At 61.1% G+C, this 15,035-nt stretch overlaps 1 protein-coding gene across 1 annotated transcript in view; it reads right to left on the bottom strand.

Moving 5' to 3' along the window:
- Positions 1-15,035, bottom strand: part of Scarb1 (scavenger receptor class B member 1) — a 54,716-nt gene continuing 39,681 nt past the window's right edge. Inside the window, exons 8-13 of the mRNA XM_015502399.2 lie at positions 14,698-14,816; positions 11,401-11,474; positions 6,352-6,403; positions 5,473-5,619; positions 2,737-2,862; positions 1-47 (exon numbers count right to left, since the gene is read on the bottom strand). Coding sequence (XP_015357885.1) covers positions 2,737-2,862; positions 5,473-5,619; positions 6,352-6,403; positions 11,401-11,474; positions 14,698-14,816 — 518 coding nt within the window. The 3' untranslated portion in view covers positions 1-47. The remainder of the gene's footprint in view (positions 48-2,736; positions 2,863-5,472; positions 5,620-6,351; positions 6,404-11,400; positions 11,475-14,697; positions 14,817-15,035) is intronic.

Below are 15,035 nucleotides of genomic sequence, written 5' to 3'. Positions count from 1 at the left end.
GCGGGCTGAGCCACCGGGTGGGGCTGGCCCCCATCACCTTTGCTGCCCTGTGGAGAGAGGGGGAGCTGGGTCACCGTCCCCGCCACCAGCCCGGCCGGCCCAGCCCGCCCGCAGCCCACACAGAGCCCCTTCCCACTGCCCCAGGTGACACCGACGCTCAGAGGCTGGACACGTCACCAAGGCCCTCCCTGGCTCAGTGCCCCACCTGCCCCACCCCCACCCCTCTCAGAGACAGGGAAACTGAGCCCCGGAGAGACCTGACCACTGCAGGGAGAGGGCTGTCCACTGGCAGCCTGGACGTGGCCTCCGCCCCACAGACACGCACAGCCTCAGGGCAGTACTGCACCAGACAGCTGTCCCCAACAGACAGGAAGGGACCCTGCAGACCGTGCTCACAGCCCCCAGCCTCAGATAAGCTGGCAAAGCCACACACATCCAGTGTTGGGGGGAAAGTCCTGTCGAGGGCGGGGGCAGCGGGACTTGAATGGAGGGACAGAGGACACAGAAAAGCACGAGATAGAACAGAGGTCGAGAGACTTGGGATGAGAGTTTATCTAGGCTCACACTCAAAAGCTGGAGTTAGCCAGGCACAATGGTGGCCCTCGCCTGTGGTCCCAGCGGCTCGGGAGGCTGAGGCAGGAGGATCGCAAGTTAAAAAGCAGCCTCAGCAAAAGCGAGGCCCTAAGCAACTCAGTGAGACCCTGTCTCTAAATAAATAAAAAATAGGGCTGGGATGGGGCTCAGTGGCCGAGTGCCCCCTGAGTTCAATCCCTGAACCAAAAAAAAAAAGTTTGAGTTAAGAAGTTAAGAAGAAGAGGACAGTGATGATAGGACAGGCCCCGTCCCAGCCTCCCTACCCTGAGGACAGCGGGGAACCCCCCCCCACCAGAGCCCCGGCTCACCACCCCTAGGGGCCTGCCCTGTTCCTCCCGGTGGGCAGACCTAGGGCTTCCTGCAGGAGCCGGCCCTCCCCATGACGGAAAGTCTCCCTTAGGAGGAAAGGGGACCCCCTCTTGGGGACCTCACAGCCCTGGAGCCAGCATGTGAAGCAGGTTCCTCCAACTTCCCCCTCCCCTCCCCCGCCTGGGGGGGCAATGAGAAGGTGGGGAGGGGCCCAGGGGTTCCCAGAAGGGCCCCCTCCCTGTCAGTGGCCCAGGCTGTCGACTGCACAGGGCTCCGGCGCCCCCTTAGAAGCTCTGCAGGGCCTTCCAGTTCTTATTCATTTAAAAATCCCCTCTGGGCTGGTGGAGGCCATTTCCCCTTCTCTCAAGCAAGGCAGCCTCCTGGGGCCACCCCATCCCCAGGTGCAGGGCAAAGTGGGGAGTCCCCTGCCAGGTCTGTTAGGGTGGAGGCCCCCCAGGACCGGCTCCCAGCTGCCAGCCCAGGCTGAGGCCTAGACACCCAGGAGGGGCTGGGTGTCCTGGGGACAGGCTGCCCTTGGAAGGCAGGGGGTGGGTGGAGGGCTGGGTTCTGTGGGCAAGTGGAGGGCAGACCCCAGGTGTGTCTTGCCCCACTGGGGGGGTGCCTAGGTCCTGTCCAGGGGTGCAGACACGGGGACCTCCCTACCCCCTCCCCCTGCTAAGACTGACTAACTGCCACCTCGGCCTGTCCCCGGGGACACCAGACATCCTTCTGCTGGGGACTGGGGGGCAGGGATACCACCCAAGTGTGCCCAGCTCACAGGTCTCCCAGTGGGGTCCTCGGCAGGGTCCTCGGGAGGCAGGCAGGAGAGGGGCCTGGCCAGGATGCTCATCCCCCACAGCAGGGAGCCCTCCTCAGGACACCCGCTGGACAAGAGCAGGCCCCGCCCACTGTCTACCCGCTGTTCCCAGGTGGGCAGAGGGGCCGCAGGCCTGCCCGGGACACAGCGTCCTCCCTCCTGCCAACCTAAGGCCCTGCCGCCACTGCCCACTCCCCTTGACCTCCTCCTCTGGCCCAGTTCCTGGCCTTGGCAACTGAAGCCCGCTGGCGATGACCACTGGCCGAGGCGAGAGCACCCCGCACACCCAGGTGGGCAGCGACGGAAACCCAGAGACCCGGCCAAGGCTGGAGCGAGGGCGGCACATTTCCCAGAAACTAAAATAGCAGCTGTCCCCGGGCAGATGCATGACTCACCCTGGCCCAGCCCAAGGCAAGCCCAGGGCCTTCGGCTCTTCCCCTCAAGACCTGGCCCCGGGAGCCCCGGGCACCGCCTGCTCCTCACAGGCAGAGCTTCTGGGTGAAAACCAGGGAGCCCTGAACACCGAATTCCCAGTGCACCTCCTGCAGGTGTTGATCTGAGCATGTCCCCAACTGCAAGGTCCCTCACTGGCTGCTGGGCTGGAACCCAACCTGTACTGGGCTTCCTGTTTCTTATTTGTGCTCAATCTGGTGACCTGTCGGGCAGAAGCAGTCCTGGATATACTGCCGGGGCTCAGTGGATGCCTTCTTTGTTCTTGATTAGTCTTACCAGGCTTAGGCCAATGTGTCTCAAACAGGGGTCCCTGAACCTTCAAGATGCCCCCAGGGTCCATTAAAATGCAGACCTCCAGCCCAGGAGGCCGTCCCAGGAGGCTCTGGCCCTCCAGGCACCCCTGGGAAGAGGTTCAGGAGCAGCCGGCCTCGCCTGGACCTTGCCTTCCTACTGTGACCTCGAAACTGACACAGAGCAGCCCACAGCCACCGGGGATCAAAGAAACCGCACTGCAGAGAGCCTCCCTGGGCTGGCCCCTGGGAGGGGCTTTACCTGGTACCCACCTAGAGTCTTGCTTCTTGCAGCACAACGCTGGGAGGAGGCGTCATCAGGGATTCAGAGTAGGCCTGAATGGCCTCCTTATCCTTTGAGCCCTTTTTACTACCACTCCAAAATAAATAGCATTTGTCCTAGAAGACAACCAAGCTAATTTATAGTCCACGTCGGCCCAGCCGCGAGGGTCGCGCTCCGCTCTGTGTTTCCCGAAGCAAACAGGGGACAGGAGGGGTGTAGGGTTTTAGGGTCCAGCAGCTTTTCCCAGCCGGAGAGGCTGAGACCAGAGGAGGCTGAGATGGGAGGAGGCTGAGATCAGAAGAAGCTGAGACGGAGAGCTGTGGCTGCTCCTAGACCAGAAGCCCACTCTGAGGATGGCCAGGCCTGGTCCAAGAGGCCCGGCACATTACTTAATGTGCCACTGGGCGGGGGGTGGCGAGGCCGATGGCTGGTTTGGGGCCATTGTGTCTCCTTTGTGGCTCTGGTGCTGGGGTGGAACCAGGGCCCAGAGACGCTGAGGACAGGCCCCACCTGAGCTCCAGCCCAGCCCCACTGGGACAGGGGCATTTTAAATCGACTGGACATAAGAGACTTTTCTGTTAAAATACTTAGGATTATTTTTTTTGCCCCTCAACAAAGACTTTAGAAAACTCTCTCCACAGAGACACGGGAACACGGAGCTTGCCAGAGTGCAATTTAGAAACTCAGGACACATAAAGACAAGTAAGGCCTGAGCTGCCGAGGCAAAGCACAGGTGATGGACACGCATCCCTCATCCGGCCTCTGGAGAAGCTGTGGGAAGAGGCCCCACAGAACCCGGCGGGGGAAACCTCTCGTGGATGGGGCGGGGCGCTGATCTGGGGACAGGGAGGACCTTCATGCTCAGTCTCGTCACCCTCCTGCCTGACTGGGACAGAGACAGGGGCCAGCGGACCAGGGCCCCTGCTGTCCCAGCCCCTCAGAGGCTGGGTGTCCTAGAAGGACACTGTGACACCTGTCTGCAGGGAGCTTTGCCCCCAGTCCCCATGGTAATCTGGGACACACTGGGCACTCACTTTGCTAGGCAAGTGACAACCAGCTGGGCCTTGGTTCCCTGCAGCAAGGGAGAGGGAGTGGCCAGGGGGCGCTTGGGAACTGCTCCCCAAGGCCGGAGGTAGAAGGCACATGGGGCCCTGGTTAGAGTGGGAAAGGCCCACAGAGAGCAAGAGTACAGGTAGCAAGCAAGCAGGGGACAGAGCTTCCCAGGAGCAGGAGAGAAACTGGCTGGCACAGGGTCCCCAGGCCCTCAGGAAGCCTTGGTCAACTCAGGTGTGCCCCTGGGGGGCCTTTCCAGACGCCTGCCTGAGAGCAGCAGCCCCCATCCATCTGGGCTGCTCACCCATCTGCCCTGTGCCCCGCAACCTGAGACCGCCCTGCTGACCCAGATCTGTGGGACAGACTGTGTATTCTGGTCTGTTCTGAATCCCCGCCACCTGTACCCAGCACAGCCCTCAAATAAGTGTCTCAGCAGATGTGTGCGAGCAAATGCCACGAAAAACAAACTGGTCACCTGTGATCCCAGCGGCTGGGGAGGCCGAGGCAGGAGGATTGCAAGTCGAAGGCCAGCCTCAGCAACTTAGCAAGGCCCTAGCAACTTAGCAAGACCCCATCTCACAATAAAAATAAAAAGGGCCGGGACATGGCTCAGGGGTAAAGCACCCTGGCTTCAATCCCGAGCACCCGCCACAGACCTTCCCCTCTGTCCTCTCCTGATACAAGCTGCTCCCAATCTCGCTCGCTGGTTCCCTGCTCCTGACCCTCCTGGCCCAGGACCTGTTTGCCACTCAGGTGACAGAGTGACTCCTCTTTAAAAAACCCCAAGTTACCTGCCCGTGTGCTCTCTCAGCACCATCTCCTGTCCCTCCCAGGACTCCCTCCCCCAGCCACCTGGGCCCTGCCCAACCCTCCACTGTGCCTGCCCTGTCGCTGGCCCAGGGTCTTTGAACTGGCCCTCCCTCCATCTGTAGCACTTTCTCGGTGCTGTGTACTTGCACCTAAGCTTGGATTCCAGCACTCCAGAGGTCTTTCCTCTCTGTATTTGTCCTACCTCCTTGGACAGGGGTGTTCAGTCTGGGAGCCACATACAGTGGCCACCGGCCTTTCAAACAGGGTGAGCCAAATGGAGAGCTGCTCTAAGTGTAAAAGACACACCGGATTTCAAAGATTTGGGGAAAAAATTTGCAAAGATTCCTATATCTTTCCTGTTGGTTCTTATTGTGACAATAACATTTCGGACATATTCAAGTTAAATTCAGCTGTGCCTTTGACATTCCGAGGCTGAGAGAAACCTGCACACACTGACGTGGCTCGTGGCTCGTGTTGCAGTTCAGCTCCACAGCAGGGGCTCTGGCCGGTCACTTTCTCTATGACCCTCTATCATTGGTAAAATTATCTCTTCTCATATTAACCTGGCTCTCTCCTGTCTCCCGCCTCAGGAGTGCCAGCCTGGTTGCCCCCCCCAGCAGGGACCTGGACGCCCTGGCTTAGCAGCCTGGCATTCACAGGTGCCCACCTGCTGAATGAGAGCCGGGCCTCACCCCCCAAAGCCCGCTGCGGCCCAGGGGAGGTCCCAGGCCACCAGGAGGCAGAGCAGAGGCTGCGCAGGGTGCGAGAGATGCGAGGAGGCGGCAGAGTGAAGGATGAGGGAGGATCAACCCGACGCCTGGCCCGGCCCGGGTGCAAACCCGGGGCCTCGCGCAGTCACCTACCTGGCTCTGCGCCTGGTAGATGATGGGGACGAGCAGCAGCGCACCGCCCAGGGCCAGCAGCGCATACTGGGCGTAGTGCATCACCTTGGGCATCAGCACCAGCTGTGTGTAGAACGTCTGCAGCGGCTTGCCCTCCATGGCCCCGCTCTGCGGAAGGGCACACAGCTGGGCCCACGCGGCTGTACCGCAGGCCTGCACCCTCGCCCGCCCACCAGGGTCCAGGCGCCCACCTTTCCTCGGTGCGCTCCATGAGACTACATTTCCCAGACGACCTTGCAGGGGCCTGAACCATGTGATCACAGCCTTACCAATGGCAGGCAGACCTGGCCCACTAGCCCCTCCCACATGGCCGCCCTATCTTAACCTGACCAATGAGGAGCCGGAGTCTGAGAGCCTCCGGGGGCGGGGCCACGAGCGGAAAGCACGTGGCGCCCGGGGGCTGAGTGGCTCCGAGCACCGCACCCCGCAGCCTGTCAGCATGGGCTGTGAGCAGCAGTGACCTTGACCTTAAACTTGACCTATCCTTCCAGGCCACTAGCAATCTGGGTGAGGCCAGAAATAACATAACAAAACAAAATAATGTAACTTAACAAAATTAAATTAAAAAAAACCCATAAGGAAATTAAAAAGCTTGGAGAGAAGAAAAGTTAAAGGAAAAATTTGACTTCCTTGAAAAATCAGCTTCCCTTCTTCTCCCCGTGGAAGTGGGCACAGCAGTCACAAAATCACCTTACACCCCGCCCGGGACGCACTGCTTGGCACCCCCACCTCATGGTCCTTGCAACCCACTGGCATGGACATAAAGTCTGGGGACAGTCCTGTCCCCTGGCCCAGCCCTGCCCTCCCCCAGGGTCCCGACCTGTGGCCGCGTAGCCTTACCTCTCCAAACCACATCAGTGGCAGCACCACAGGCTGGATCTTCCCGGTTTGTCTGGAAGTGAGACAGAGCAGGTGAGTTGTGACAGGGTGCGGTACACAGATGTGGGCAGGGACGGTGGCTCCAGGGTCAGGAAGGATGTGGTTCTGGGCTGCTCAGTTGTGCAGGGCTGGGGAACAGGGGACTTCCTGGCAGGGAGCCATTTCACAACTCGAGCCTAATCTGTTCAAATTAAGCTCACATCTGAACGGCTAGGCTGACGGCACTTAGCTGATTCCCATACGCCGCTTTTAGAAACAGAATCCCAATTTTATTCAGGTTGGCGATGCTCCCAGGTAAAAGACTGTCTCTCTCGCTGAGAGCAGGGAGGGCCATGTGACCAAATTCTGGTTGTTGGGATGTTCACAGAAGCATTATGTAGAGTAGCTGGGAGGAAAACACTTTCTGTTCTCCCTTTCAGATGTGTGAAATGCAGATGCAATAGCTGGAGCTCTGGCAGCCCTTTAGACCACTTAGACCACCTTGAAGATGGAAACCGCGTGTTAGGAAAATGGATCAAAATGAGGGGATGAACTTGGACCGTGAATGTCTCGGGCTGTCATAGCACCCCAGGACGTCTGCCTCCCAATGTCCTCCAGAAGACTGAACGGAAAACAGTAAAGCTTTGTCCTGTTTGAGTCACAGCTGTTGTGTCTCCTGCTCTCTCAGCCAAACCTAATCCACCAACAACCTCATGACCAGCGAGGACACTCTTCAGTAACTGCCCTGAAGGTGCCCAGTGTTGCTTGGAACAGCAAACCCAGGACGACAGGGACGGCCTGAATGTCCCCGAGGACCCTGGGCCTCCTCCAGGTCGTCTCTGTGCAGGGAAGACTGCAGAATGTCCGACAGGGAGGGACGGGGTCCTCACAGGCCACCAACGAACGTGTCTGAGACGCGTCAGGCATGATAAGCAAGCTGCGGAAATGATCCAGGACGGACTCCTAGAGAAACCCCCGGCAGCGTCTGCATCTCTGGCAACACATAGTGAATGTAAATAAGCAGGGGACTCAGGGCAGGGATTCCACAGGTGACAGGGGACAGCACACGGGAAGCTCCACTTAGTTTCCCGTCAGGAAGAGAGTGACCTTAAAACGCGTGCCACCGTAACAAGTAACAAAATGCCAAAGGGGCAGTAAAGGGCTGACAAACATGACCTCACCCTGGGGTCAGGGTCAGCAGTGAGGTCTGTGGACAGTCTGCGCCCTGGACCAGCACCTTCGCTCAGCACTCTTCCTCCTGCGCCTACTGCCTGCCGACCACGAGAGGACGTCAGATCCATCCCCACAGAGGCCCCCACAGCATCGGGAACAAGGAGACTGAGCCCAGTGGTCAGGAGGCTGAGGCAGGAGGAGGGCAAGTTCGAGGCCAGCCTCAGCAACTTGGCAAGACCCTTAGCAACTTGGTGAGACCCTGTCTCAAAATAAAAAATAAAAAGGGCTGGGACGTGGCCCAGTGGGTAAGCACCCTGGGTGCAATCCCCATACCAATAATAATAAATAATAATAAATAATAATAAAATGGCATCAGAGCAGAACTCAAGGGGAAACTAAGGAAACAAGGAGCAGTGTGGATCCTGGTCCACCCAGGGTACGACAGGACACCAGGGCAGGACACAGATGTTCTGTAGTACGTCTGTAACTTTTCTATAAATCTAAGACTATTCTAAAATTTCCAGTTTATTTTTAAAGGAGTAAAAAAACTCCGGGGAAGAGGCGTTGCTGGTGCCGATCTGGCCGGAGAGCTCCTGCGCGGGGTTCAAGGGCCCAGGGGACAGGAGCCCGCTGGCCTGGCCCCAGAGAAGGTCCGGCTGAGCTCCGAACCCGCCACCCCGCCCCGACACACGCCCTTGGCCTGTTGCGGCAGGTGGACAAGGTGGTTACGCGGGATCGGCAGCCAGGCTCCCACCCAGCGGGCACGGAGCCAGCGGGGCCCCTACACGCCACGTGGACAGGGGTCCCCGGCCGGCGTGAGGCTGCGGAACGGGGTGGCACTTCGCCCTTTGTGCCCCGTCCCTGTCTCTGCAGAATGGGGTGGGCAGGAGCAGCCACCGGCAGTAAGCCGAGGGCCGAGGGAGCAAGCGCACAGTGACGTCGACGCCCTGTGTGTGCGGGTCGGGGCTCCCGACCCTGCAGCTGTGCCCACGTGCCTGGGTAGTCTGTCCCTCCCTCCACGCCAGTTCTTTCTGTCCAGCACCCAGGCCCCCGTTCTCCCTTCCCCACCCACCAGAAGTCCACACGTTCAGCAGTTAACAGGGGAGACGGTGCAGCCCACAGCCCCAGGATGAATCCCAGCTCTGCCTCTGTGAGCTGTGCCACCTGAGACAGCTCTCTCAACCTCTCTGAACTCCACTCTCTTTCTTTATAAACAGGGAGTAACAGTGGTGAGAGTTAAAATACGTGGCTGTTGTGCGGCCCTCGTGAGCTAGAATACATGCAGGTGTGCAGCAGTGCCTGCTTCTTGGTGTCAGGTGTCCTGACGATGGCTGTCATTCGCCTGTACCCAGAGGAACCCTTCACTCCTCCGTCCCCACCTGTGTGGTCCCTGTTCCTGGGGCCGGCACCACCCTCACCACAGAAGGGCGTCTGCAGGGTCCTCCCTGCTCCTCGACTCCGGGGATCCAAGCCCTGTCCAGGCCCTGGGGGCTGGGGCCCTCAAAGGTGCCTGAGCCCCAGTCCCCAGGCCTGTGCTGACACGCCCTCGCGTGGCAGAGGGATTCCGCGGAGGTGTCTGGCCGAGCACCTTGACATGGGGGTGATCCTGGGTTATGAGGGCAGGGCCCCTGGAGAAGGGAGCAGGAGGTCAGGGGCCGGGGACTGGACGGTGGAGCAGGACGTCAGGGGCCGGGGACTGGAAGATGCCACCCAGCACAGTGGGCCTGAGGATCAGGGCTTGAGGTGGAGGTCACGGGCCGAGGACCTTGGATGCCTCTCTCTAGAGGCCCCCAGAGCCCCTGGGATGAACAGGCCCTGCCCATCCTGCCCTCAGCCCAGAGGACCCTTCCAAACTGCTATCAGGTGACCCGTGTGTGCAGTTCCAAGCCACCAGTCTGCTACGTTGGCTGTGGGCATCTGCTACCATGGCCGCAGGCGCCCGCCACCCCACAGCATCTCTCCTTGTCACAGGAGCTTGTTGTCACTGCTGCTGAGTCAGAGCAGTGAGCAGGTGGCCAGGGACCCGAGGCCTCCGTCCCGGGCCTGCTTGGGAAGGAAGGGGCTGCGCTTGCAGCCACGGGGGGCACAGAGGCCCAGCCCAGCACAGTGTCCTCAGGACCCAGTGCAGCCTCCCAGTGGGTGGGTGGGCTTGCATGTGTCACCTTCAGAGAAGGCCACAGAGACGCTGTGGGGACAGAGGGAGGGTGGCTTAGGGCGCAGCCTCTGCCCCTCCGAAGCCTTTGGGAGAACCCACGGGACTGAGTGTGGGTGCCTTGCACCGTCCCTGTGCCCGCCCAGGGGGCAGGCAGCACAACGGCTCCTGGTGGCCGCTGTCTCTGGGCCCCTCCCGTGGCCACCCCTCCCAGCCCTCTGGCGGCAAGACACCTGCGGTTGAGTCACCTCCACTGAGACACCTTGCTGGCTTCAGGGGAGGTGGGATGGGGCCAGCCAGCCTGGGAGCAGCCCCCAGCCTCCATCAGCGCGCCCAGGCCCCCAGCCACTGGTACTGGGTGGCGACTGGCCAAACCCCAGACCCAGCCCCAGCCTCCTGGCTCCTTGGCCAAGGTCCCCACCTGGCCCAGTGACATGGAGGTGGCAGCGGGGGATCCTGGCTGTCACCAAACACAGCCCAGCTACTAGTGGGTCTGTTGTGCACCCGGAGTCCTTCCAGGACACCCCAGCAGTCGGGCCTGCAGGTCCTGGCCAGGCCGGGAGCCCCGTGGACAGGCCAGGCATTTACCAACCCAGACAAACGCTGGCATTCCTGCCGCCCAGGAATCTCCCAGGAAATCTTCCAAACAGAGCCATTTCAAATATGCTGCAGAAGAGGCCCTGACACAAAGCCGCACCGCGCCACCTCCGGCCCATCCAACTCGGCATTGGGAATGCCGGCGGGGACGGGGACTGGGATGGGGACTGGGATGGGGACGCGGCGCTGGTGCCTCAGGCGCTGCAGGAATGTGAGCCAGCACAAAGGCATTCAGTTCCCGCAAATGGTGACCCAGACTGGTGGCCCGAGGCCCACTCCTGCACACAGACCCGGGGGGAGGCACATGTCTACACCGAAACTGGACGGGCCACGCAGCCCCACACGTCCAGCACGTCCCACACCTGGGAGGGCCCGGCCCTGAGAAGCGCTGACCCACCCCAAGACACAGTGAGCCTGAGGACCGGGTGCCACACACAGGCCACTGCGTGAGACTCTGTGTATGAGGGGCCAGAACGGGGCCATCCGCAGGGACAGGAGCAGACTGTGGTGGCCAGGGGCAGGGGACAGGACAAGGGCTGCTAGTGGGAAGGAGTTCCTTTAGGAGTGGCGGGAACATCCTAGAGTCCACTGTGGCCCTGGTTGCGTGACTCTGAATACACCACCAAGCGCTCAGCTGCACGCTTTCCCAGGGTGAGTCTCACGGTGGGAGATTCTGTCTCCATAAAGCTCTTATTAAAAAAAATCAGTGCGCAAGCCGGACGCAGTGGCCCACGCCTGTGAGCCCAGCAACCGGAGGCTGAGGCAGGAGGACAGCAAGTTCAAGTCCAACCCAGAGACTTAGCAGGGCCTAGGGACTTAGCCAAACCTGCCTCAAACAGCACTTTTAAAAAGGGGCTGCAGATGCCCCTCGGCATAGAGCCCTGGGCTCAATCCCTGGGACCCGGTTAAAAGGAAAGAACATCAGTGCTTAAAACCTCCTCTGGGAACAGATTTAAGATCAACACTTTGTCTGCCCGCCTCCCCCAGGACGGGCAGGACGGGACCCCGGCAGGGACCCTCCCATCCACACCCTGCTCCTGGAACAGGTCCCTGGGGTCCGGGGACCCTGGCGGCTCAGCCTGCAGCCCCAGCTCCCGGCGTCCACTCACCCGATGCCTTTGATGGACTTGACGTAGATGCTCAGCTGCAGCTTCACAGAGCAGTTCATGGGGATCCCCGTGACCTGTGGAGAACACGCGGTGAGGACATGTCCACGGGCCAGCCGCTGCCCAGGGGGGCTTGCTGTCATCAACCTCGGGCGAACAGCTGGCTGGGGGCCTCCCGCCCTGTTCCAAGCACTCACAGCGGGGCTTCCCAAACAGCTCTCGTGCCCATGACGTCAAGGTCCTCTTGGTAGAAGGGACCGTCACTGGGTAGAGGAGGCCTGACCCTTTCCATCTGTCACCTTAAGGCCCCAGATGGCGCGTCTGGGCTGCCCCCTCCCAACCCACACCCAGCCATGGGGGCTGTGTCCTCTGGGTTCACTCCCCACTTCTCCGTCACCCAGAGGGAAAGCCTTGGCGAGGCCTGCGGTCCCCGGCTCTGCAACTGCAGGCGGGGCCTCCCTCTCTGCCACAGCTGGCCTCGGCCAGCACGGGGCAGTGACCACACTTCACACAGAGCCCAGGATGCTTGTCCCGTTTGTTTGTACGGTGTCACCTGCTGTTTTTTGGGAGGCTCTCGTCATCTCCTGTTTGAAGCCGCACTGAAGGGCCCCTGAATGCAGGAAGCCACTTTGCGCTGGGCACAGTGGTCACAGCTGTGACCCCAGCGGCTTAGGAGGCTGAGGCAGGAGGACTGCAAGTTCCCAAAGCCAGTCTCGGCAACTTAGCAAGACCCTGTCTCTAAATAAAATATATATTTTTTAAAAAGGGCTGGGGATGTGGCTCTGTGGTTAGGCGCCTCGGGTTCAATCCCTGGTACCAAACCAAAAAAACCCGCAACAATCCACTTTGTAAGTGAGCCACTGTTTCAGAAAGTCAACAGCTAAAGAAGTGCCACACACAGACTCCAACCAGGAAGATGCTTCCAGAACAAAGGCAGGAAATAACAGAGGGAGAGGCCCAGGTTGGAGCCCGAGGGCCAGGCTGGACAGTAGGAGCTGACCCCCCAGCTCAGGGGTGGCAAAGGCGCCAGATTCGGGTGGCAGGGAGGGCCATCCCCTCTCGCAGGAAAGGGCTCGCCGCCCCTCACAGCAGCCGTCCCCAGCCTGGGCAAGAGGAGCTCCGGAGCCTGGAACCGGGAGGGCCACGGGGTCACCCCAGGCCCACACCACCCTCCTCAGAGAGACCGCTGCTATCTGGAGCCTGGATTTCCAGAGGGGCCCTCCGTGGCCAGCTGCTGACCGGGGCTCACTGTGCCCCAACTACCTGCAAAGCCCTCAGGGTGAAGCCAGCGCCTGCTCTCCCAGCCGAGCTCGGTGCTGCAGGGCAGGGGGCCTGTGGGTGGCCCCACACCAGCCCAGGCGAGGTGCGCAGGCCCCTCAGGCAGCCCTTCCCCAGCTGTCACCACTCCCTGCTGGGGCACGGTGCGTCCTGCGTGCCCACGAGGAGCCTCGGGGAGCCTGGACCGCCTCCCCCACATGCCCACTGCCTCCTCCAACTTGGCGGGCGTCCTCCTGCTCAGTCAACCCTGGCTGAGTCCTGAGAGACCCCTAGTAAGTCCCCTGGGGGCCCTGGGAACCTGAGCGCCTGCCACCCTCTTTCCCTCCAGGTTCTAGGCCCTGCCCCTGGGCACTACCTGCCCCAGGAAATCTGGGCTTTTGGCCTCGGTGGCCAGGTCCTGCCTGGCCCACACCCCCCAGGGAACAGGAACGTGGGCCACTAGGGCCACCCGCCCCCCAGGCCTCACGGCCCAGCAGCCACTGGGTCTCTCCCAGCGGGTGCAGGGTCCACGGCCCACACCCACACCAGAGGTCCCACACGCCACCCCGCTGCTCTGGCCAGCAGGACCCACCCGGAAGGGGCTCCCTTGACGCAGCCTAGGGGAGGCACCAGCCCACCAGCTGCCAAGACAGCCTGGGCCTCTCTCTGGCCTCCCAGCCTCTCTGGCCTCTCTATTCAGGGCCAAAAAAATCCCCTCACTCGCAGCCATCAACAAGGGCACAGGGGAGGCCGTGCTCACGCGGGGCTCTCGGGAAACCAGCGGAGAGGAGCCAGAAGAGTGGAGTCAGAGGGGAGGAAGGACGCTGGGGCTGGGCCCAGGGCTCGGTCAGAGGCCAAGGAGGTCCACAGAGGAGCAGGAAGAAAAACGGGCAGAAGGGCATCTGGAAGGGCTCTGAGGGGCAGGAGGGACGGCCTCCCTGCACCGTGCCGGGCCAGGAAGGGCAGGGAGTGGGTCAGGGACAGCTGGACCTCAGGTCCCCCAACAGCAGCAAGGAAGAGCAATCAGGCCAGGCATCCATCGGCGGGCCAGCGGGTTAGGAAGAGCTGGTCCGTCCACACAGCGGGCTGCCTTGCGGCCTTACGGGAGTGACTCCCATCACCTGGGACCACACGGGTGACTGAGGGTGACCTGCCAAGTGACTGGACCAGGCACAGACCCACAGTGTGCGGCCTCACTGTGTGCAAAACCCGAGAACTTAGAACTCAGAAGAGAGCCGGGTGGTTTCCAGGGGCCGGGGCCGGGCCTGCGGACAGACTTTCAGACAGGAGGAGTCACTGGGCCACTGTCACAGGCCGTGTGACGTGGTGACTGAGCCAGAGTCAGTGAGCTGGGTACTTGAAAACCACTACGAAAGGGGACCCCTCGTGCCCTCAGCAGGAGTGAGCGCGAGGCCCAGCCACTCTGCCCTGTGTGCGCACACGGTGACATGGACGCCTTGGCCCCCTGTGACTTTTATGTCTCAACTTAAAAAATCACTTTTAAAAAAAATTCTTTGGGGAGAACCTGAGTGTCCACTCCAGGAGCAGAAACCCACAGAATCTTCCTATGGGCAGCGGGGGCCTCCGAGTCCAGCTGGGTGCATTTCAGGGGACAGAGACACCCGGGAGCTGAAGGCCTGTCCTTGGGAGGGCACAGATCCCTCCTGGTCCCCACATGGGACAAGTCCCCGAGTCTGATTTATCTGCAGATGAGCCAGGCCCCGGCCGGTGTCTGGAGATCTTTATGGCACAGCCCGGCCGCCTCGGGACTTGCAGAAGAAGCACAGGCTGATAAGTCCTAATTAATTTACGATCCCAGGGCCGTTTATAGACCCTTATAAAAGGACAATAATATCCCTGACCTATGGAGCCGGGATAAAGTAGGGACCTTTGGTGGCTCGACATTCTTGAAGTGCCACTGCCAAAGAACGCCAGGCCACCAGCCCCCAGTGGTGGGTCAGCTCTGCACTGGGGCCGGAGGCAGCCGGGCAATAGCCACTCCCGAGAAACCACCCGCCCCAGTGCCCGGCGGGCAGGGCTCACCGGGTGGACGTCCAGGAACAGGGAGTGCTCCTCCGGGTCAGGGTGCAGCCCGGCCACCGCTTCTGCCAGGACGGGGTCGGCGTTGAGGAAGTGAGGGTGGGAGAGGAACAGGGGTGCACCTGGAAGGCAGAGGACACAGGGGCATCAGAGGAGGGGCACGGCGGCTTGTCCAGAGGCCCTGAGCAGGGTCCAGGGTGCAGCCGGGAGGCAGAGCCGCAGTCTGCAGAGCTCGCCAGGGACGATGACTAGAGGCAGACGCCAACATCCAGCCAAGGAGGAGCCCGAGGCCCAGGCACGGGGACGCAGCGAGGGACGAGCTCTGGACTGGAGGAGAGTGA

The sequence above is a fragment of the Marmota marmota genome, unplaced genomic scaffold (genome assembly GCF_001458135.2).
Source record: "Marmota marmota marmota unplaced genomic scaffold, marMar, whole genome shotgun sequence".
Taxonomy (NCBI): domain Eukaryota; kingdom Metazoa; phylum Chordata; class Mammalia; order Rodentia; family Sciuridae; genus Marmota; species Marmota marmota.
This window is presented reverse-complemented; position numbering and strand designations above follow the sequence as displayed.